This window comes from Sesamum indicum, linkage group LG4 (genome assembly GCF_000512975.1).
Source record: "Sesamum indicum cultivar Zhongzhi No. 13 linkage group LG4, S_indicum_v1.0, whole genome shotgun sequence".
In the NCBI taxonomy this organism is placed as follows: Eukaryota; Viridiplantae; Streptophyta; class Magnoliopsida; order Lamiales; family Pedaliaceae; genus Sesamum; species Sesamum indicum.
This window is the reverse complement of record NC_026148.1, coordinates 9605977-9628742: the sequence shown is the minus strand read 5'-3', so window position 1 is coordinate 9628742 and position 22766 is coordinate 9605977. Positions and strand designations below refer to the sequence as shown.

General features: G+C 34.1%; 4 protein-coding genes across 6 annotated transcripts in view; 3 read left to right on the top strand and 1 right to left on the bottom strand.

The window, feature by feature from the left end:
* The window catches only part of LOC105160425 (dnaJ protein ERDJ2A), a 6071-nt gene extending 1377 nt beyond the window's left edge, over positions 1–4694 (bottom strand). The window contains exons 1-10 of the mRNA XM_011077791.2: positions 4418–4694; positions 3507–3725; positions 3320–3415; positions 3069–3189; positions 2853–2959; positions 2530–2747; positions 1843–2020; positions 1628–1747; positions 579–665; positions 345–440 (exon numbers count right to left, since the gene is read on the bottom strand). Coding sequence (XP_011076093.1) covers positions 345–440; positions 579–665; positions 1628–1747; positions 1843–2020; positions 2530–2747; positions 2853–2959; positions 3069–3189; positions 3320–3415; positions 3507–3692 — 1209 coding nt within the window. The 5' untranslated portion in view covers positions 3693–3725; positions 4418–4694. The remainder of the gene's footprint in view (positions 1–344; positions 441–578; positions 666–1627; positions 1748–1842; positions 2021–2529; positions 2748–2852; positions 2960–3068; positions 3190–3319; positions 3416–3506; positions 3726–4417) is intronic.
* LOC105160424 lies at positions 6057–11238 on the top strand. 2 transcript variants are annotated; one of them, XM_011077790.2, is made up of 9 exons: positions 6057–6623; positions 7398–7492; positions 7856–7935; positions 8467–8508; positions 8623–8750; positions 9455–9635; positions 9963–10141; positions 10375–10602; positions 10703–11238. In XM_011077790.2, the coding sequence occupies exons 1-9, from the start codon at positions 6187–6189 to the stop codon at positions 11007–11009; spliced, it is 1677 nt and encodes a 558-aa protein (XP_011076092.1). In that variant the 5' UTR covers positions 6057–6186; the 3' UTR covers positions 11010–11238. The 2 variants fall into 2 exon arrangements, with proteins under 2 accessions (XP_011076092.1, XP_020549242.1); XM_020693583.1 differs by having other exon boundaries at positions 6486–6623; positions 7873–7935.
* LOC105160423 (probable WRKY transcription factor 27) lies at positions 14416–16417 on the top strand. Of its 2 annotated transcripts, XM_011077789.2 has the most exons (4): positions 14417–15234; positions 15318–15431; positions 15634–15812; positions 15918–16417. In XM_011077789.2, the coding sequence occupies exons 1-4, from the start codon at positions 14777–14779 to the stop codon at positions 16175–16177; spliced, it is 1011 nt and encodes a 336-aa protein (XP_011076091.1). In that variant the 5' UTR covers positions 14417–14776; the 3' UTR covers positions 16178–16417. The 2 variants fall into 2 exon arrangements, with proteins under 2 accessions (XP_020548861.1, XP_011076091.1); XM_020693202.1 differs by having other exon boundaries at positions 14416–15234; positions 15634–16417.
* LOC105160421 (probable NADH dehydrogenase [ubiquinone] 1 alpha subcomplex subunit 5, mitochondrial) lies at positions 19941–22108 on the top strand. Its single transcript, XM_011077788.2, has 2 exons — positions 19941–20354; positions 21532–22108. The coding sequence occupies exons 1-2, from the start codon at positions 20036–20038 to the stop codon at positions 21747–21749; spliced, it is 537 nt and encodes a 178-aa protein (XP_011076090.1). The 5' UTR covers positions 19941–20035; the 3' UTR covers positions 21750–22108.

Below are 22766 nucleotides of genomic sequence, written 5' to 3'. Positions count from 1 at the left end.
GGAATTTTACCAACTACTTTAGAGATAAGAACTTCTGGGACACATTTCCATTTCCAAGTATATCAAAAGGTTGAAAAGTAAACAATACTCTCTTCAATTAAAAACCAAGACTCAGAATATTGTTTCTAGAACCACTAAGCCTACGTTACATGAAATAGAACCTATAATTATTACTGGCAATGATATGTCGCATGACATTCCTCTGTAATTATAAAAATGATCTGGGACATGGTCTTTTGTACAGATTTTTTTCTCTAGATCTGCTCTATCATTTTTGCATTAGTGGAATTTAATGTTCAAAATAAAACTGAAGAGTGAGTAACCAAGACATCCTAATTGCTTACCTTTCTAGATATTTTTTTGATTATGTCATCATTAAAATGTGGAAGCTGTAAGAAAGGAGCAATCCCCTCGGCCTTCCTAGCACTAAGAGGAACAGCCTGCATGCATCATTGTCAATGATAGAAAGATCAATTATCTGAACACTGGAAAGCTTTGTTTTAATCAGAATGCTGATTAATAGCTCAATTCTCAATGATTGAAATTTAATATATTGCAGACAGTCTTTCTTTTAATACCTGAACAATACATTGGGAAAGTTCAACAACCCCAACTGCAGGCCTAAGCCAGCCATGCCCCTTAGAAGTGCGTGGAATGATTGCCATCTGTGCAATGAAAAATTTATAACAGTTAGACATGGATGACCACATTTAGGGCAAAAGGTCAGATAACAGTAAGACTAATTAGTAAAAACAATGAAATAATGAATTAAGGTATTAATAAAACATCAATTTCTTAGAAAAAACAGCCAAGATGGTTCTTGACAACTGCTGAAGACTGCATTATTATAGATGCTTCATCAGAGATCATAAAAGCTGGTTGCCAAATAGTTCTGCACCTAAAAATTAGTTGCCAATATAGCAACAGAAATCTAGCATTTTGGTAAGAGAGTTCTGGGGAAATATGCTCAAAGTTGCACACCCAGTTCATGCACATGGCTTTCTGCACTCTAATTAACACACTCCACTTCATAAAAATGGATTCTCATTAGAAATCACTTATTTTTTGAGAGATTTCATAATTGTTGGAGGCAAGTTGTAGCTTCCAGAATACTTTGCTTTAAGCAAATTTTCTGCCATATTGCAACTGCACCTAGTTGCATACTAAGTACATACCGCAAAATCTGACATCATAAAAAGTTGCATACCACACAAGTTTTTCCTGCATAAGAATCTTATGCTTTCTGGCAATAAATATTTACTTCGAACACTGCAATCTGCTTAGCTAGGTTCGCTATCAGACTATTTTACTCTTTCCTTTTGAAGAATTAGGGCTTGCCAATCATAAGGCAGTTAAAGACAGCTCCTGAGAAATTCACCAGATGGCAATCATAATGCAGTTAAGATTTGCTTCTTTGATTGGTATTATCAATTATTGCTTTTGGTTTAAAATCCTGCCAGATAGCAAAAACTTAGCAGTTCGCAATTTGATGCAGGGAAAACCTTTTAAAACCATGAACCACCATGTCAGAACTGCAAATGGGGGGGCCTTCATAGTAATGTTGAGACTATTTACAGAAATAAAAACATGAAGGGAAAATGCTTATTCACTATTAGAAAGGAATGACCTTTATTAGCTCTTCCAGAAGACGAGGCGCAAACTCTAGCACACGCTTGCAATCACGTCCCAAATCTGGGGGCAAATCCGTAGTTTCGCGAGTCAAGTGTGCTTGAATTAAAAGTTCCGTCTGAGAATACATAACGAAAATAATAGTCAAAACAAATAACTGATTCAAATTCAACAGCCAAACTAAAATTTTCCACCTAAAAGGTTCACTTTTACCTTAACAAGTGCCGGATGCTGCTTCCAAAACTTTGCTTGTTCCTTTCTTATATTTTTAAGGTCTAAATTCAACTCGCTTCTAACTGTCATAAAGAGTTTATGGAGGGGTTCATCGTCGGATCTTCGAACTGGAATCTCCAAGAATTCAGCAGCCCTAACAAAGACCTCCATGACTTTGCTGCAAGTTACAATCATCACATCACTGGAGTAAGGTTTCAATTACAGACATCTAGTTTACAAGGTAACAAAGTAAAATTAATCATGAAGAAACATATTTTGTTTCATTAAACGGAACAAAGATTGATTTATTTCTCAGAGGGCAAAGTTTAAGTAATATCAACAGTGCCCATCTATCTCGATGCATAGTGCTAACATGCGATTAACTTCACCTGCAGGTGCAGTTACTGCATTAGAGCATGACATAGTCAAAATGAACATTCAACAAGGTGATAATGTTTTGTATCTTTACTATGAAAAGATAATATCCATCTTCACCAGGGTTTATTAGTATGGGATAAAATAATTAAATTCATCAACTATCCAAAAGTATGTCTTGGACAGAAATAAAATATTTCAATTCAAGATGTTTGAATTTAAATTTACAATTGTACTCTGAACCATGCTTTAACTAATTACTATGACTTGCATAAGAGAAACGAAAGAAATACCGACAGAGAAGATAGGTACCTAGGGGCCAAGGAAGGTTTCATCAAGTGAAAATAGGCAGCTAGCGTGTCATTCTTGACATAATTTCCAGTATATTTTGAAGATCTTGACAAATATACAACAGCCACCACCAGTGGCAATAGTATGCAAACTCCAACTATCCACATTAATAATATCCCACTAGATGCACCATCAATATTAAGAAGAAATTGAGGAAGAGCAATTCCCATTTGAAATCCCTGCATCATAATATCAGTGTTAGATTCTAGTTATAGCTTCAACTATCCACATTATTTTTTTTTTTCAGATGAGAGAAGGAAGCTTTTCTTCCAAAGGTATATTACCTGCCTACCATCAGGATGGCCATATTTTTCAAAATTCTCCCTGGAAATTGGATCTGTCAGAGCTTGGTAAGCTTTGGCTATGAACTCCACAAAGTACTTGTGAGCAGCTGAAATTCGAAAATTTGTCATTATAGACAGTGCAGGTAAAAGACAAGGTTTCTAGTCCTTTGCCATTGCAAGTTAAAGAACAGCGAGAACCAACAAAATCAGAAGAACCTGGATCAGGATTCTTATCAGGATGGTACTGGATGGAGAGTCTCCTGTATGCCTTCTTAATTGCAGAATCTGATGCTCCAGGCTCTAATCCAAGAATATTGAATGGCTCAAAGACTTGAATCTGAGTTGACATAGAAGTTGTTACTCTCAATGAAAATGCAAAATGCAATTATTGAACAACACAGGCATACAATCTGAAATGAAAGCACAAGAGTTGTTTCAATATAAGCATAATGATTATCATAGAGTACCTCACGACTCATGTTCTTAATGTAATAAACAAGAAACCCCATGATGACCCATAGCAGCACCAGTGTAAAGTTACCACATGTTGTGACATTTGCAATCTGAAAGAACAAAGTTGATATTAAAAAATATACTATTAGGTACAAGATCAGAAGTTAAAATTCGTCTACTGGTCAATAATATGCCACGGACCCGATTAAAAATTGACTTGCGATATTTCCCTGATCGAGTGCAGTCAGAACATCCACAGTGGATTCTCTTCGTTTTCTTTGAGGCAGCACGGAATAACTTCAGTATCGTATAAGGAACCAAAGGCAAGGCGATCATAGACAAAATGAAAATCGGAAACAATGCATTGGTTTCTTCTGGATCAGCCATGAGAATGCTATATGCTGTCTATCAAATGTATACCTGCAAACAAATTAAAGAACAAAGATAAACTGAATTGATATGGCAAGAAAAAGAGGCCCTTGATCACAGCATTTGCTTCACAGATCTAAAAGAAACATCAATACACATCCTGCAACAATCTCCAAAGAGAGAGAGAGCAGAGATTAACAAGCACAATAACAACTTAACTAGAGAAACATCAGATGAAGATCTAATTATATTACTCTATTCTTCAAAAGAATCCAGCGACCCCCCAAGAGCAACCGAGGAAATTCAACCAATTCTATAAGTTCGGCAATAATCCACGCAGAAAAAAAAAGGAATATGGAACTCAAAGGGGAAAAAAAAATACAATTCGAATTTCGAACAGAGAAACCTCAAATTCAGAAATATAATTGTATCACAAAGCCTAAATGAATGAAAACCCATAAAACAAATCGAGAAAAAAATAACTTCGACATACTGGATTTTTAGCTTCAGGCCAACAAATCAAACGGAAAACGACAATGATGCACTACAACTGCCCCAATAACTTTGTCTCAAACCCATCATAACCCTCCGTTAAACCCACAGATGAAGAGCCCTTTCAAGTTAAAATCAAAATCTCGAACAAAATAAAAAACCCATACGAAAAAACACAAACAACATTGGACATAACATCACTCATTCAAAAACATCAATTCATGTGAACGGCGATTTCACATGGTAATTACCTAGAATTATAAATGAAATCAAAAGATCTGATCCTTTCAGGCAGCAGCAAACATAAACCCGATATCAGTGGATAGCGCGAAGATTTTAAGAGGACTGAGCGCCCCAATGAGGTTCTCCTCGCAGTTGTTCAATTCTCCTGTACTTCTTTTCATTCATGGGAGCTTGCAATTTTTGGAGTAGTCATTCGTCAGTGTGTGAAATCGTGTAACGGAATTGTCGTTACGGATTGTCCCAATTTAGCCTTGATTTTCTTGTCAAGACATAGTTGACCTCTACAGATTGCTTCCTATTTATTGCAAAATCTCATGAGCATATATATAATCATCAATAATGTTTTACCTTAATGGATAAGTTTGAATTTTCACGAATAAATTTGAAATTAAGAGTTCAAGTGGTATCGAATGTGTGATTATTTATCTCAATTTATATAAGTATTTATCTCATTTAGGTCAGGAATTCATGTTCTATCGAATTTATGGTTATTTATCACACTTTATGTAAATACTAATATCACTTACATCAAAAGTTTAAGTCATACAAAAGGTATGATTATGTGTCTTAGTACATGTAATATTCGTCTCATTTAGGTCAAAAGTTCAAGTCCAACCAAATATACAGTTATTTCTCTAAATTTATGTAATTGTTTATCTCACTTTATTAATCTTTGTTAATTATCTTAAAATCTTGATTAAATTTAGATATTATTCAATACATCGAAATAAATTATTGTAATATTTATCTACACAACAATTTGTAATAGTATAAAATTATAAATTGACTTTTGGAAACGAAACTAGACGAGCAAAAATTTATTCAACGATGAAAGTTTATGAGGTTGAATTTCACTTTTATACAGTGTTTGTTTATTTTTATAATAACTATTATATGTTTTTGATGAGATGTTTTTGGATAAAGAATTATTTATACATTTTATTGCGTAATTATATTTTAGTATTTTGAATGTATTAAATATTATAATAAAATCATTCTCTAATCAAAAGAATTTATATCTCTTGTATTTTCAAGATCAATTAAATTTTATAGTAATATAAAAAAATAAGTTTAGATCATAAATAGTTTTTTGTGACACAATGCACTGATTTTTTTGCTGTGTCCACCATACCTATATGTTGATTTTATTTTATTTTTTAAATGTGATGTACTAATTTATATATTTTATACAGTAAAAAATTATTTATTATATACATGCGTAAACGATGTAATCATATGACTAGTAATAAATAAAAAGGTAAATATATTTTTGTAATCCGAATTATGTGCCTTTTTACACATTATCATCTATATATATATATATATTTGTCAATCTACCATTTCAACTTTGTAAAATTTGCACTTTGCAATATATGATCATTTTTTTTATTGATTTTCTATCGAAAAAACATTACATATAGTGCATATGCCTAAAAACATCAACACATTGCCATTCAATATGTACCCTGTGATGTCTTTTCAGTAGAAAATTAATTAAAACACAATCTTACACGATAATATATATATTTTATAAAATTATATTTCTAAGTTGATATACAAAACTTTAAAAATGAATTCATATAATTTACGGTAATAAAACCAACTTGTAGTCGATGAGGGAGACTCCGGCGTGGGCGTCGCTGAACGACCCTATAGAGAAGATCGCATCGAGACAACCGCGATTTTATATGTTATTTTTCTCTCACGTGGAAATAGATAAATAAGGATTTTTACTGAAACAACCAGTTATTCGTTTCGCTCTATATCTCATCATCTTATGGCCTCCGCCGCTGACCATCGCCACCGCCGCCACCATCCAGCCACCCACTTTTCTCGCTTCCTCCACACCGCCTCCACCAATCTATCCTCTTTCCTCAACCCAAAACCACCATCTCCGTCTCCAACCTCTTCAAGAATCCAACTCCCTCTCCCCCACCGGGACTCGGTCCTCTCACTTGCTTCCCCGTCCGAGTCAGGACAGCCCGACTCAATTCCCTCAGCTCGGTCAAGAACTCCCCCGTCTTCCTCGTCCTCATCAATCAAAAGCATGCCTTCTACAGAACCTGGTTCTGGGTTCCCCTCCACGGTTCGGATTTCGACCGGGAAAGGCGGTGGACCTGCATTTGTGGGCCAAGTTTTCAGCATGTGTGACCTTTCCGGGACTGGTTTAATGGCCGTATCCACTCATTTTGATATCCCTTTTCTATCTAAAAGGTATTGAGTTCCGTTTCAGTGCATAGAACTCCAGTAATCTTTATCTACCCCGTTAACTTATTTGCTTTCATGACTTTGTTACGCATTAAGGCTTTGGTTTAGTTGTTTATAGAATATTTTCGCTACGTAGGAAAACTGAGCGGATTTGTTACTCTGTGGTAGTGAACATGTGGAGCTGTTGCTAGAATGTTTTTGTCCCCTTTCAAGTTAATACTACTACGTTTTTAGGTTTAGTTTTGAATTGAAATTAGGATATTGGAGGTCGCCCTTGCAAATTTATTGGAAGAAATTGATATGGCAAATTTCAAGGTTGCGTATTCGAGGGAGTTAAATTTTTATCTGGGGAGCTGAATGAGGCACGAGAATATGAATTAGTGTTGTTGATTGGGAATGCATGTTGAGCCAGTTCCCGAAATATGATTGACAATTATAGTTGATGATTTTGATTCAAGAGCAGCTTGATTGATCCAAAAGTCATGCACCTGATTATGCAGCAATTGCAGAAGTATCAGCCACTCTATTTTTCTAATCTTGAATGCAGATTCACAGCATACTGAGAATTTCCTATTATCAGAATGGCTGTGCAGTCTTCATTTAATTTATTGTTGTAATTTGTTTTCTTGGTGGTGGTATCGGCATTAAACTGAGGCTGAATGTTTTGTTTCCTATGCGAAGTTGCTTCTTTCCTATTTTTTTGTGTGAGCACATTTCTTATATTTTTATAATGATGCTATTTATCTACTTACCTGTCCTATTATTTTCTTGTATTGACAGAACACCAGAGTGGCTGAAGAAGATGTTTGCGGCAGTTACTAAGAGTGAAAGGAATGGCCCTGTATTCCGTTTCTTCATGGATCTGGGTGATGCTGGTATGAGTTAATAGCATGACCTCTCAATCTTCACTTAATTTTGTTTTTCTATAAAACATTCTCTCCTAGCCGTTTCCATAATGGATTGTATCATCCACTTGCTTGATAAAAAGATTGGCTATTGAAACAACATGAGCGATTTAACTTCTTTTTTAGATGTTCATGTTTGGTTGAACCAGGTCTTAAGTTTGGTTGAAAGATTTACTATGTTATTTAGTTGCATGATTTCATTGCATTTGGTGCTTCATTCATTTTTAATTTTTCGTTGCTATCACTTCTTGTGATTTCCTCTTTTCTAGATGGAAATGTGTGAACTTGGATGTAGGGTTGAGACGACGAACTTTCTAACTCATAATACTCCAGTTTCTTATGTAAAACAGCTCAATATACCCAGCGGTGTTGTTGGTGCATGCCGTCTTGATATTGCATACGAGCATTTTAAGGTACTAGCTTGCTCAGCTTCTGTGGTTGATCTTTATTGTCTGATGCTTTGAATTGCAACTGATGTTGTTTCAATGTTGCTTCCTGAGATCGCAATGCTACTTCCCTTGAATTATAGCAAGCAACCATGTGGAGCTCTATCTATGCATATACGTAGTGGTTAACTAACTTCTTGTGTAGCATATTAATCATATGTGACTATATAATTATGGAACCACAAAACAGGAATTTGTTTTCATTTCCTCAATTTGATACATGATGTAGAAAATGCAACTAGTTGATTGGCCAAAATCTGCAAAAAGTGAGGACAAAGTAACTAAACGCGTAATTTTGAGTGCTAATGATATTTCCTGCAAGTTACTACTTGTTGGGAAATTGAGTTCGCATTCCTTTATGCTGCATTCTCAATGAGCAAGGTATAGATTTATATTTTCATGAACTTATCCATATTGCTCCTCAATTACATGTTTGTTTCTAAAGCTTGTAAATCCAACCTATTTGGAGTAATTGCTTATACGACATGCGCAATGCAGGAGAAGCCGGAGTTATTTCAATTTGTTCCGAATGAAAAACAGGTTAGACACCAGCCACAAGCTCTTCCTCAAAACATTTATAAAACCTTTAAAGCACCTAAGTTTAGGTACTTATTTCCTGCAATGAAAATGAATTCCATTATTTGCTGCTTGCAGGTAAAGGAAGCCAACAAACTTCTAAAGACCTTGCCTCACGGTGATGGGAAAAAGAAAGTGGACGGAGTTCCTGTTTTTAGTGCTCAAAACTTGGATATTGCTATAGCAACAAAGGATGGCATCAAGTGGTGAGTTATATACTGCATTTTGTTATAATGGAAGCATCTGCTAGTATTTTCTTGGTAGGACATAGAGTATACATTTTCTTGTACTTTGTTAATCCCTCTCTAGGAATTTCTGGTAGGCCATGGTTGTCTTGTTGGTAACCTTAATTTGATCACTAGAGGATATAGATAGCAGGAAATTTGGATAGATTTTCATTCAACTCTCTAATAGTTTGGCAAGTGAAATGATGTTCGTTCCTTCCCTCTCATTTTCTTTCATTTTTGCCCATCTTCACCTTTGTCCCTTACGGAACTAAAAATGTATTTATGATGCCTTGAATGTTCCTTTTTAATGGAATTGTGTCACATCTACTCTTAATATCAGTTTCTCACAAGATTTTCACAGTTTATATACTCTCCAAATATACATGACAATGAACTCAAACTGCTCTTTATCTGACTTTGTCATTATCCCTAAGGTAAATTGACATGACAAAGCAATGGCATATAATGAAGTTTCAAATTCAAAATAAAGTGAATGGGCAATCTAAATTCTTTCTAATAATAATGTAGAGGGTAAATCTAGTTGATGAATTGTGTGATTTTGTGGGGGATCTAGGGACTATTTGCTTTTTTTAACTTGTGTGCAATTTGTCTTTCACATTTCTTGCACAATCAGTTCATTTCTTTCTTTCTTTCTGAAACTTGTGATATTGGCGCTTTATCAGGTATACTCCTTACTTTTTTGACAAAAACATGCTAGACAACATTCTCGAAGAATCTGTAGACCAACATTTCCATTCATTAATTGAGACACGGCATTTTGAACGTCGGCGAGATGTTGTTGATGATAGCCTCACAACAGAAGCTGTTGAGGAGATGGGAGAAAGCATGTGGGATCCTCCAGAGGTGCAAATCCATCCGTCTGCTGTTGCTCATTTGCTTTGCAAGTATAACCATGAAACCAATTACAATACCCGAATTTGGCGAAATAAGAAATAAAATAGATTCTCCTGTAATATCATATAGCAAGAGTAAGCTCAAAATGATGTAACACAGGAGATATGCTAATTTCTGGGTTTAAAATACAACAGCGTGCACTCTCAACACATAGTAAACGAAATGCTTGCAGTCAATATTGGAACAATTTTCATCAATTCAAATGTACACATGGAGGTTTTCCTCCGCAGTACAATTGACTGAAGGGTCCATCTGTTTACTGCTGCTGCTTGATAGGTTCAGGAAATGCTGGATGAAATGGGTCATCCAGGTATACCATTGAGCATTGTGTCAAAGGCTGCTGAGATCCAGCTTCTGTATGCCGTCGACAGGGTTCTTCTGGGGAATAGATGGTTGCGCAAAGTCACTGGAATTCAACCCAAATTTCCATATATGGTTGACTCATTTGAGAGAAAGTACTTCCTAAACTTTTGACTTTTATTACATCAATTCAAAATTAGATCAAGTGGATCTAGCAGAGGAATGAAGTAGTCATTTGCTTTGTTAAGCAATACATACAATGGGAGTGGGGAACTACATATGTTTTCATTTGTGGACTAGGTTTTGATGTGTTTGATATTTCCAGAATCCATATAAGCACATGCATATGCCTATTTCTGTAGATTCATTGTAATATCTCCTATTGCAGGAGTGCAGCTTCATTTCTGAGAGCCCAAAATCCATCTCGTTTTATTTCAAACTCAGAATTTGGAGAAGTCGCTGAAGTTCAGAAACCTGGCACTTTAGAGACTGTAAGGAAGGATAATACTCATGATAGACAGGGATGGATGTCGAATTTCCAGTTCCCTTTTGGGGATTGGCTTAGTCATCCTTGGTTGAGGCAGCCAGAAAAGCAGCAGGACCTTTCGAACACAAGGTTTTCACCAGCAACCTTTTATCAGAAAAGATTTTTCGTAAAGATTATCATGACTTAAAAGCATTGTCTTGGTAATGAGTTGATACACTTGCCATTGCAGAGACGCAAATTCTCCCATGCAACGTAGAGGACAAGATGTGCAACAATCTCCGTTCCTCCCCAAGATTACCATGATTGGTATCTCGACTGGAGAGCCAGGGAAGATGAGCAAAGCCACCCTAAAGAAGACAATGGATGATTTGACGAAAGAACTAGAAAAGGTGGACCAGGTAAATCAAGCTGGCTCTACTAGTAACAAATACATGATTGATGAGAGGGATCCACTATTCGTGGCCAATGTTGGTGACTATTATTCTAATGTATCAAAAACTGGCTCAGCTCGATGGGTTCGGGGAGGATCACACTAGAGTCGTGTTATTTATTTACTCTTTATTTTTTCACCTTAGTTTTGTCCAAAAATCAAATTAAAAGCTGTAAATCAATATGATGAGTCATGATACCTACTTGATTAGGCCACATGCTTTAGTTCCACCATGGTTAGGCATATAGCTGAAAGCGGATGAGTCTTGAAGAAGAAGATCCTCTGTCAATGAAAATAGTTTTACTTTTTCACATAATTTCATATTTAGATTTGCATATTGTATTCCTTTTATGCGCTTTATTACTTTTGGGGTGATAGTATGATGGATAAAATCTTTGGATTAGGCACTTGTAGATTCTGATTAAGGCTCTTGAAGATATGCTTAAGCAGCACTGACAAGTGATGAACATCACTATCTGACATTAAGCTCTATGGTTGCTTTGTTGACTTAATCTTTTTTTCCCACTGGGAGATGGACTCTGATGCGACTTTGACCCGACTCCAACTAGGAATTGGAAAATATGACTTTGATTTATGAACCATTCCATATTAGGCAACAGCAAATGCAATATCAATTCTTACCTAAATTAAGTTTTGTTGAAATAAATTTATTATAAAGCAAGTGATTGATCATTTTTTTAAAATGATATTCTGATTGTATCGTAAATATTTTTTACTTGTTATATAATTAATTTAAATTTAATTTGAATTAATATTTTAGTTGGAACGTTCAATAGTCCCATTTTGAATCCGGAACTAAACCTTTCCTATTAGGATCCGGATTTAAACCACCCATATGCCCACCCTGTACTCCTCTTACTTTTCCTTGAGAAGGGGTTTAGGGGTGTGGCAAGAGTCGGGAGACCAACTGTTTAGGTGAACAAAGACAGACACACACACATGATATATATACACAGAGTCACACAGATATAAATTGGTGGGGGCAATAGTATGGAGTATGGATGGGCCCACACCATAAAAAAAAGTGATGGGTAGTGATCCATTTAATATCTTTCTCCAAGTTGATATGGGAATGGGAATGGGGAAAGGTAAAGAAGATTGATTGATGGAAACTAAAGAGGAAAAAGTTGGAAAATGGGGTTTTGTTATTCATTTTTTTGTTTTTAAAAAAGAATTATTTCAATTTGTAAGGTATTATTAGCTACTTCACTTTTTCACTGTCATTTGTCTGCATGTCCTCCTCCCAATCCCACAATCCACATTCACTCTCCTACATGCCTCCCATCTCTCTGAAGTCTGAATCATGCACACACACTCCATTAGGATCTCTATATAAACACAAGATGTTGTGTCCTAAAATATTAGACTGTATGAATCATGTGAATGTGAATTCATTATCCACTGGGCTTAATTATCATTGCTGATAAAATGTAATGGTCATGATTCATACTTAACCCCCACTAATACATAATCCCTCATTTCTAATTTATGAGTCTATGTGTTTATATTTTTTAAGCAATCTATGATTCTTGGACTATCTTCTCATTCATAATGATTTGAGAGTTGGACCTCTAGGAAGACTACTTTGACACTAAGGACAAAACTAGTACAACAGATGAGAAGAGTAGCTACTAGCTAGCTACATTGGAGATGCCACAGTACCCTTACCCAATGTTAAACAAGTTATGTGTAATTTGTGTGTGTCTTAACTCTTAAGACCCCTCTCCTAGGTATTTAAGATATTAAAATGTTAATTAATTTTTTAATAAAATTATCGTGAAGAGGACGTATCATAATTATATTGAATAATTTAAACTTTTATATTGAATAATTTGAAATATTAATTAGAATATCAAGAAATAAATACAAGAAGATTCACATGATTGGATCTCTAATAATAATTAAGTAGTGTATAAGTTATATCATTTTGGAGTTTGAAAAGAATATAGAGGAAGACTAAAAATAGAAAAAAATCATAAATGGGTTTAGAGTGAAGAGCAAAAAGGGATGCAGATTGCAGAACCTAAGACGAATGAGTGATTCCAGGCATTAAATTCCATATCTACCCATCATGGAAAAGATGCCTTCTCACTAAAGTTATTTATGTACGCTTCATATTAGGGCGTGGGCTTAGGATGTCCACTTCCCAACCATCTCCTATGCCTTTATTCTTTCTTCCTTCACATCTATTTATGCTCTTACAAAGACTAGTCTAGAAAACAAAAGAAAAAAGAGTACAAGTCAGCATATAAGCTTTGTTTGCTGTTTCATATTTTTAAGTAATTTTTTTTTTTGGTTTTTCGAGATAGAAAATCAAAGATAAAGATAATGTCGGGAAAATTATATTTTTTGTTCCACAGTTTACATAATTAGCACATTTGAGTCACAGACTAAAAGTTCGTAGTATTTGGGAAAAAAGTACTACAACTTTTTAGCATATGGGACCAAATGTGTTAAGCTTGTAAATTGTGGGACCAAAAGTGGAATATATCTTTTATTCTGTGGGATTGAAAATACAATTTTTTCTATATTGTAAAACATAATAAAGTATGCATTTTGTGGAAATACGAGCAACTTTTTATTGCTGTCACTATAAGAAATATGAAATCTAACCGTAGCTAGTTAAAAATAAATAACTGTTGTAAATAGTCATTGACTACTACCACACAATGGTTGTTGACCGTGGCTTTTATGAATGTAGTTAAAATATTTGTCATAGATCTTCATTTGCTATGCTCATTATCATGACCAGAAATATTTTTCATCATGAATAAACTTTTGCATCGATCTTATTTAAACATAATTAATAATAATTTTTTATCATGATGATAGCCGTTATAAATATAAATAATAATAATTTTTTTTTACTAGTACGTCGAGCAGCTAAAAAATAAAAACAAAGCCTGTCGAGTAAAGCGGTGAAAAGGGTGTAATTGTTTCCAAATCTTGTGGTGTAATTGATTCTCTCCGGACATTATTTTTCATGGTATAAAGTATAGATGAGATCATTGTAAGTGTCTATAGTACTAAGATATATAGATGTAATAATGTATGTAATTTGGTGATTAATCTCAAGGGACAAGCACACACGTACACGTACGTACGTGCTGTTATTTTCCTAAGATTCGAATAAAATTAGGTGTGTATGTATATGTCTGGAATTGGACCAAACTTGACCACACAAACTAGTTCCTAAACATTGAAACCATCCATATATTCCTATTGGCCACTATATATGCATTGTGTGAATGAAAAGATGGGCACCATCCAAACAAAGAGCAAAAAGAATATGTGAGAATGCTAGTGCCTATAGTGAAAGCAATATACATACAACCTTATTGGTTGACCAAAATGACAAGAATGCCCTCCCCCCACCCCACCCCCCACCCCCTTTTGACATTTCCCAAAAGTCAATGGTAAAAGGAGGGTTCATTTTCTCAAAAGAGAGATTCTGAACCATGAAAACCCTAGAAGCCACTACTTGCTCTTTTACCCTTGTATAGGGGTGTGGGGGCAAAAAACCTTTGAATTTTCTTGTGCATGAATGATTAACAAATCTTGCAGCAAAATGATAAAAAGGCAAAAAATATCAACTCCAAGACAGTGCTCCACCCTCTCTCTCTCTCTCTCTCTCGATCCATTTCTTTATATATATGCATACAGTAAAACTCACACACCAAACACACACACATAGTATATTGTTATTTGCTTACAAAAGTCAGCGCCGTCCTCGGGCCCTCCATCTCTGTCTCTCTCGCATCAAGCAAATATGCTCCAACCAGAGAAAGACAGTGGCAATTGATCAGCAATAACACAGAATAGGACGTTTTATTTAATTTGTTTGTGGTTCCGATGGATGATGACTGGGATCTCCATGCGGTGGTGAGAGGCTGCGCCGCCGTGACCACCACCTCCACAGACACTACCACCACCACCACTGCTAACAACCCTTTTCCCAGTTTTTCCTCTACGCCTAATTTCCATGAGGTTCATCAAGACTCATTTGATTTTCCTGGCCTCATAGACGACAGGAACGACCCTTTCCAGGGTTTGCAAGAAATCTACCAAGAATTCTGCCTTGACGCTCCACCTCCCGCCACCTCTTCATCCGGCGTTGATACTGCCACAGTCCCCGTCCCGGCGGTCCAAGTGTTTCAACCCCATCGAGAAATTGCGCAAATACAACCACCACTGCTCCAGATGAATATGCAAACTCAAGAAAGCATACAGTTCAAGAATCCTACACTTGCTTCTCCTTCTCATCACAGCTTTCCAGCAGCAAATCCTCAGCCCATCCGACAGCGAAGAAGGTAATAATTTTTCTCTTTTCTCTTAATTCTTGCAAAGATTCTTCTGAAAAAAGCTGTAATAATATGGCTTAATCATCTTACAGGAAAAACCAGCAGATGAAAATGGTCCGTCAAATGACACAAGAAGAACTCTCCGCTGATTCATGGGCATGGCGAAAATACGGTCAAAAGCCCATAAAAGGATCTCCATATCCAAGGTTGTCTCTTTGCCTTCTTCACATATTTTAATTAATTTTAATAAATGGGAATAGATCCTTCTTACCTAGGAAATCTTCTCATCTTGCCTTGGACTTTGATTATTTTTTTTTAAAAGAAAAAAGCCAAAAACAAAAAAAAAAAGGTGTTCTTGAATGACAAGAGTTTAAAACTTTTCCCTTTATTCTTTATTATTTCAACCAGAAACTACTACCGGTGCAGCACATCTAAAGGCTGCGCCGCCAGGAAACAGGTGGAGCGCAGCCCAAATGATCCGGGGATTTTCGTAGTCTCATACACCGGAGAACACACTCATCCACGGCCAGCTCACCGGAGCTCACTCGCCGGAAGCACACGCAGCAAATTCTCCGCCGCTTCAAAAAGTAATAACATTGAAAGTTATGCGCTTTTGTTTCAAAAGGGTTCCGTCTCTTCTTCTTCAACTGCATCTGGCTCGACTTTCTCACCGTGTAGTCCATTAATGGAAGGTGAAGCTGCAGCGCAGAACGACGACGTGGAGATGGCCGAGGAGGACGACGGAGGCGGAGATGAGGACGATGAGAATGTTATTGTGATCCCAAATGACTTGATGAATGATGACGAAGATATGTTCAAAGGATTTCAAGATTCTGATCACTCGAGTGGTGGCGGGGACTTGTTTTCAAGTGGCTTACTATCATCACCGCCGTGGACGCCCACCAGCTCATCCGCTAAAGCTTCCAACTTCAATGGCGGAGGAGGAAGCTGATCAGTCGCCGGAGAAGATGGGCTTATAACCCTTCCTTCCTATGCAAGAGATGGAACAAAGCATCAAGGAATATCAACCCTCTCCACCAACATTTCTTGATCTTCTTTTTTTAATTTCTTTTGAATAATTTATTATTAGAACTTATATAATTTGTAATATTAGGTATTAATATAAGCCTAGAGTTTATATTTTGGTCTGTACAGATAGAATAATTAAGGGGTGGAAATTGGAATTAACAAGCATTAATTCTCGCACCAATTAATTATTTGCCACCTTCAAAATATAATTATATATATTATTTATTAATTGAAATAATTAATTAAATTTCTTATTTAAAATTAATATCATCAGTAGACTATGATTGCTCCAAATTTGCTCGGCGGTTCACGATTCACGACCATGATTAACGTGGAGTATAATCATATTAATATAGACATTCAAACACGTTCTGATGCGTGTGTAAAAACTAAAATAATAATACTCTTAAATTCTACTTTATTTTTAATAAGATTTAATTCATTATTATATTCTTTATTAATATTAATTAAGCATATTAATTTTTCAATATCAAGAAATATTTAAATACTACTATTAAAAGTAGACGTACGGGATTCTGAATTATGTCCTTTGAATTAAGGAAACTAAGGGGAAGAAAGAATTTGAATCTCAACTCTTTTTGGTAAGTACAAAGAACAAGGAAAAGAAATCTTTCTATTTTCTTTGTCACTGATTTTAATCCTATATATATATATTAATGAATCTCGAATAAAGATAGTGTATATAATTTAATTGTAGGACATGCAATAATCATTTCCTAGACGTCCCAAAATGATATATCTATACTGTCTAATATTAGACAAATAATATTTTTCATATTGCACTAAAATATATATGGTCATGCAATATTAGCGTTGCAAAATATTATAATGCAATAAGCGGCTTAATAAAAATGATCAATTATATAAAATATAATAACATCAATAGTATAATTTATTCTGTGTTGTTTAATATAATTTCAATTAGTAAATTTAAAACGATCAACTGTTATTAAATAAAATAACATAATTATAATTATTTTTATCAATCATCAATATCTACTATGTAGTAGAACACCATAAGCATATAGCGCGTTTCAATGATTTTAGAAATTAAAGATCATGGGGTCTCGATTTTAGACCTTATTGTGTTCGTTGATGTATTTAGTGTCTCAATTGAATAAAATATGGATCTAATTATCAAGTGTTGGTTAATAATTACTTGGATAAGAGGTAATTAAATGTAGAAAAGAAGGTGCGACCCATCAATTATATGGAGATTGTTTTAACATTTATTGTAAGATGATCCTTTACCACACTGTTGAAATATTCTCCATCTTCATCCAATATATATTGGTTGACTTGAATTTTAAAATTAAAAAAAAAAAGAAAAAAGAGTTTTGATTCGATTACATAAAAAATATAACACAATAACCATTGTGAATGTAGAAAACTCATAAAGAATTGATGACAAGCAATGAATTTCTTGCTAAAACTTTTAAAGTAAAACTAGCGCTTGTGGTATGCTGTTTTTGGATGTATATAATAATTAATTTTTTCATATTTTAAAGTATATTATATATAAGAATAAAATATATAAATCAATATATTATATTAAAAAATAATAATTTATCAGTTAATATAAAATTTATAAAGTTTAATAAGTTAGGTATTTTGTAGTTGAATGATATTTCTTACTTCGCAAAAAATTGGTACCAAGATATCATTAACCATCATCTGCGAGTATGATTTTTTATTTTTTTTAATGGTAGTGTAGATACAGAAATTATATATGAACACCATAATTTTTACAATTAATCTAAAACACGCTTTTTATTTTTCTTAATTGATAATTTCAAACCTATTAATCTATTATAATATTCTTCCAATATTCTTCAAAACATATTGCTTTTTACAATTAAATTTTATAAATTTTGATTGTAATATATATATATATGTCTAATTCCACATCAAATTGAAAAGGAAAATAATTGGTAAGAAGCCTAACACAGAAATGGGTGACAGCTGCGGATTCTGAGAATTAGGACCGGCCAGCAACTCCGACTGAGTGGCGGCACCTCACGATTTTAACCAACGACGAAGATTTTAACTCAAATTGAATATAATTTAAACTTAAATCATATTATATAATAAATATAATATATTTATTATATAATAAATGTATAATTTAAATAAAATTATCAATTATAAAAAAAATATATTATACTAATTTTATAATTAATTTAATTCAATCAAATTTAATTTGTACACCACAACAGGTCCGGGTGAGTGGGGGCATCACACGGTTTTCACGAAGGAGACAGCATTTACCCACTCAAATCCTAAGTTCCCTTTTTGTCCCTTCATAATATTCTAATCCCACTACCCCCTTTTCACTTGAATTTTTATATTTTATTCCAAAAAGAGGAGGAGTGAGGGCTGCTGGTCAAACCTATTTTATTTATTTTTCCCAACTTTTGGCTAATCCCACTACCCCCTTTTCACTTGAATTTTTATATTTTATTCCAAAAAGAGGAGGAGTGAGGGCTGCTGGTCAAACCTATTTTATTTATTTTTCCCCACTTTTGGAGGATAAACTGTACTACTCTCTTCTCCTATCTTATTCACCTTGTTTTTTATTGTAAAATTTAAATTTAAATATAATATATTTATCGTATAATTAATGTAACTTTAAAAAAATTAAATTTTCCTTTCCGATCCCATTATTTGCTTGTATTTCTTTATCTACATATAAACCATCAAATGTTGGTCAATAACTGTATCTCAATTTTGAATAATTGTTGTTGATGATTATGTCGTGATGATTGAAATATTCTTGAATATAAGTTGGTAGCTATTTTGAATTTTAATATGATCAACATTCTTACTTTTCTAGTTATAAAATGGAAAATCTCTTGACGTACTCCAGTTGAGCTTCTTCAGTTTGCTACAATCTGAAAATATTACTGAAAATCATAATAAATAAAAAAAATCATTTCATTTTTGTGTATTATTTTCTTATAGTTTCAACGTTAGATAAAACAATAGTGCTAATCATTTTCTGAACGCTGGATGTGCTGATTCAAGTATAATATTCATATTGCAGATTAAATTTTTATTTTTAAATCCCGTTGTATTTTTATTTTTGGTAAATTATAACTATCTCTTTTGAAATTTGAAATAATTATGAATACCCCATAATTGTTTGAAAAATTAAAAATATCCTTCTTAAGTTGAAAGTAATTATGAGTATTTAGATGATAAGGTCAAAATTACTACTTAAAAAAAATATTTAAAAAAATATGAGAGTGGGTAATTAAGTAAAAAATCTATTAAGAGCATTTGATCATAGAAATATTTTATAAAATTGTAAAAAGTATATAAAATTATAATTCAAAAAAATATTTTGGACATTTCACCATAAAAATTAGATGAAAATTTAAAAAAATGGGCTCGTCGTTACGAAAACACTAAAATTAAAGAGGTATTTTTAATTTTTTAAGCAGTAAAAAATATATTTATAATTATGATAAATTAAAAAAAAATGATTGTAATTTACGCTTTCATTTTCGAAAAAAGTTTGCATGTGAGAGGGCCGTTAATGGATATGGGAATATTTCTAATTTTGAATATGGGTTTCTATGGGGTCCAAATTCATTTATGGCCCATTTTGGGTAATGGGCTTACCTCATAATATACTGCCCAACTGAGGCGAATCCCACTGAAACAATACGTTCCGCCCGTTTTCTGTTGTGAGAGAATACTTCTTGCATTATCTGACCTGAACTGAATCAGCTTCGAGTGAGAGAAAGGCGCCGGAAAAATGTTTCTACGGAGGTTAGCGCGGCCGATGATGATGATGGCGAAAGTGAAGGAGACGACGGGGATTGTAGGACTCGACGTCGTACCCAATGCCCGAGAAGTGCTGATCGGACTTTACACCAAAACCCTAGACGAGATCAAGGCGGTGCCGCAGGACGAGGGGTACCGCAAAGCCGTCGAGAGCTTCACGCGTCATCGACTGAAGGTGTGTCAGGAGGAGGAGGACTGGGAGGCGATTGAGAAGAAACTCGGATGTGGACAGGTCGAAGAGTTGATTGAGGAAGCTCAGGATGAACTGAAGCTCATTGGTCACATGATCGGTGCGTTTGGATGTGTTTCATTTTTTTGCATCAAATGATGTTAAGCAGTTCTTATCTGCATCAAACTAGTTATAGCATTGACAGAAAGTACGTCCATTTACTGTTTCTGGTGATTTTTCTTTTTCCAAATTTCATACATGGAAAGTTCCTAAAAGAAATGTTCATACCTGGGAGAAATTGGTCCTAGATATCGCATATAGTAACAGAATAAGGAAATTATAGGGACTTGCAAAATAATTGGAAACATTTTCCCTTAAAACAAATGATTGAAAATGCTTCTCTAGATGATTAGAACAGAGGAGGGAAAGGAGGGAAGATTAGGACAAAGACATATGAACGTAAGTCTGGATTATATTAGTAAGGGTTCTGGGTGATTTAACGACCTTGATTTGCACAATGGTGCACTGAGATTTAGATAAATGGTTTTACCAGTTAGCTCATGGGACAGTGTTACAAACATGGGTCTCTCTCTCTCTCTCTCTCTCATTTCAGCTACCAAGGTTTGGACAGCAGTAACTTCACTTGGCGACTTATGTTTTGGAGAAAGTATTATATGTGAAACATGTTTCAGTAATTTAGTGCTCTACGTGATGTCGGGCCAAAATTCAAGAGTTGTTAAACTTATTTACTTGAATAGAATGTCTTCAGTTGTTTTTAGTTATAGGCATGCTGGATCTGGTCTTTTGAGTCCCTAGACTACAAAACTATGCCAATTTACATTTTGGGGAGCTGTTTCTCTGAGTAAACCTTTAGTTGTTTGCAGTTTAGTTGCTTGCCACTTGTTGGTTTTGGCTTCCTTGTTGCCATGGTTGGTGTTACATTGCACCTTGGAATGAATTTGACTCTTTGGTTCCTAACTTAGGGATATAAACTTTTATGCACATCTTTTTTTGCAATTCTTTGCTAACATATATGTTTTCTTCTCTCGACATTGTTAAACCACCCAAAAAGGAAAAGGATAATAGGAGCTCGGGGCACCAATCTGAAATATCATGAAGCACGAAACCTGATATTCATGTATGTCATACTTGTTATTGACCTTAAACAGTCACGGCTCCATCAAAGAAGTCTACCATTCTTGTTATGGTCTTCCTGGACCTGCTTATTATGAACTGATTTGATTATATTGCTTTTCAAATTTTCATGGCGCAAATGCATTCTCATGAACTGGCTGCAGAGTGGAAACCATGGGGTATACCTGATGACTATGAATGTGAAGTTATCGAGAATGATGCTCCAGTACCTAAACATATCCCCTTGCATCGACCTGGTCCTCTTCCTGAAGAGTTCTATACGACGCTGGAGGCTGTTGAGACAGGCACTTTGAAGCAAATTATTTCAGCCTCAGAAAAGGTCAATCCTGCCATTACATCCAGTGAATCACAGGCCAAGTAGTTTGCTTTCTTTGATCACATTTTGATCATGGTAACCAAAAAATCCAGTTTTTCGTTAATAATGTCCATACTAAGGTTCTCTAACAGGGTTGAATAAACCAGCTCATATTTCGACTTGCGGGACGTGCCAAAGCTATAGTGCATATTTATGAGCCTTTTGAAATGGTTCACTCCAGCGGTTCTCGAGTTTGTTTGCAATTTGTCCATAAGTAAAGTGAATTGACGACTCCTTGATTGGGAATCAGTATTGCAATTTATTCATAAGATCTGAATAATCTCTTTCAAGATATTGTAAATTATAAGTTGCAATAACATCTCATTATTAATATCGGAATCGGATACGATCTTGTTTTATTCTGATACTTTACTTTGCGGCTTTATCTTCAACTTAGATGTAATATTTTAGAATTAAACTACCTTACTGTTTGTAATATATTTAATTTTAATGGGAAAAAAAGTATATATTATGCTACTACATTATTTTATTATTAACGTCACTTTGGTACTCAAATAATTATAAATTGTTTGATTGATAAGTTTTATTATTATTATCATTTTGGTACAGATTTGATGTTATTTATTTATTTTTTTCAGTAGTTATCATTTAAAATTTCAGAAAAAATTGCCTAAGTATCAATCAAATATTATTTTATCTTTATTTTACTCAATCAATCGATTACTAAATAACGAATTATCTTATAAATATTCATAAATAAAGTTTGTAAAAAAAATATTATGTTTAATAATTAAATATAAAATTTGAAAGTTAAATGGTTCAAATAAAGAGAAAATATATTTATTGAAATTTATGTGATTTTTTTTATACTAACCGTTAGAACACGTTTTTCTTACGTGTATATAATAAATAATTTTTTATGTTTTTAAAAATATTATAAATAAGAGTAAAGTATATAAATTAGTACATTACATTGATTCAGAAAAGAAAAAAAATAATAATTTACCAGTTAATGTAAATTTTGAAAAGTTGAATATATTAGTTATTTTATTATAAATATGT

Bases quoted from the DNA above. Each gene is read 5' to 3' on its own strand.
- LOC105160421 (XM_011077788.2), top strand. From the start codon at position 20,036: ATGTTTCTACGGAGGTTAGCGCGGCCGATGATGATGATGGCGAAAGTG. The intron at 20,355-21,531 runs GTGCGTTTGGAT...AACTGGCTGCAG, and splicing joins GCTCATTGGTCACATGATCG to AGTGGAAACCATGGGGTATA.
- LOC105160424 (XM_011077790.2), top strand. From the start codon at position 6,187: ATGGCCTCCGCCGCTGACCATCGCCACCGCCGCCACCATCCAGCCACC. The intron at 6,624-7,397 runs GTATTGAGTTCC...TTGTATTGACAG, and splicing joins ATCCCTTTTCTATCTAAAAG to AACACCAGAGTGGCTGAAGA. The intron at 7,493-7,855 runs GTATGAGTTAAT...ATAATACTCCAG, and splicing joins CATGGATCTGGGTGATGCTG to TTTCTTATGTAAAACAGCTC.
- LOC105160423 (XM_020693202.1), top strand. From the start codon at position 14,777: ATGGATGATGACTGGGATCTCCATGCGGTGGTGAGAGGCTGCGCCGCC. The intron at 15,235-15,317 runs GTAATAATTTTT...ATCATCTTACAG, and splicing joins CCCATCCGACAGCGAAGAAG to GAAAAACCAGCAGATGAAAA. The intron at 15,432-15,633 runs GTTGTCTCTTTG...TATTTCAACCAG, and splicing joins AAAGGATCTCCATATCCAAG to AAACTACTACCGGTGCAGCA.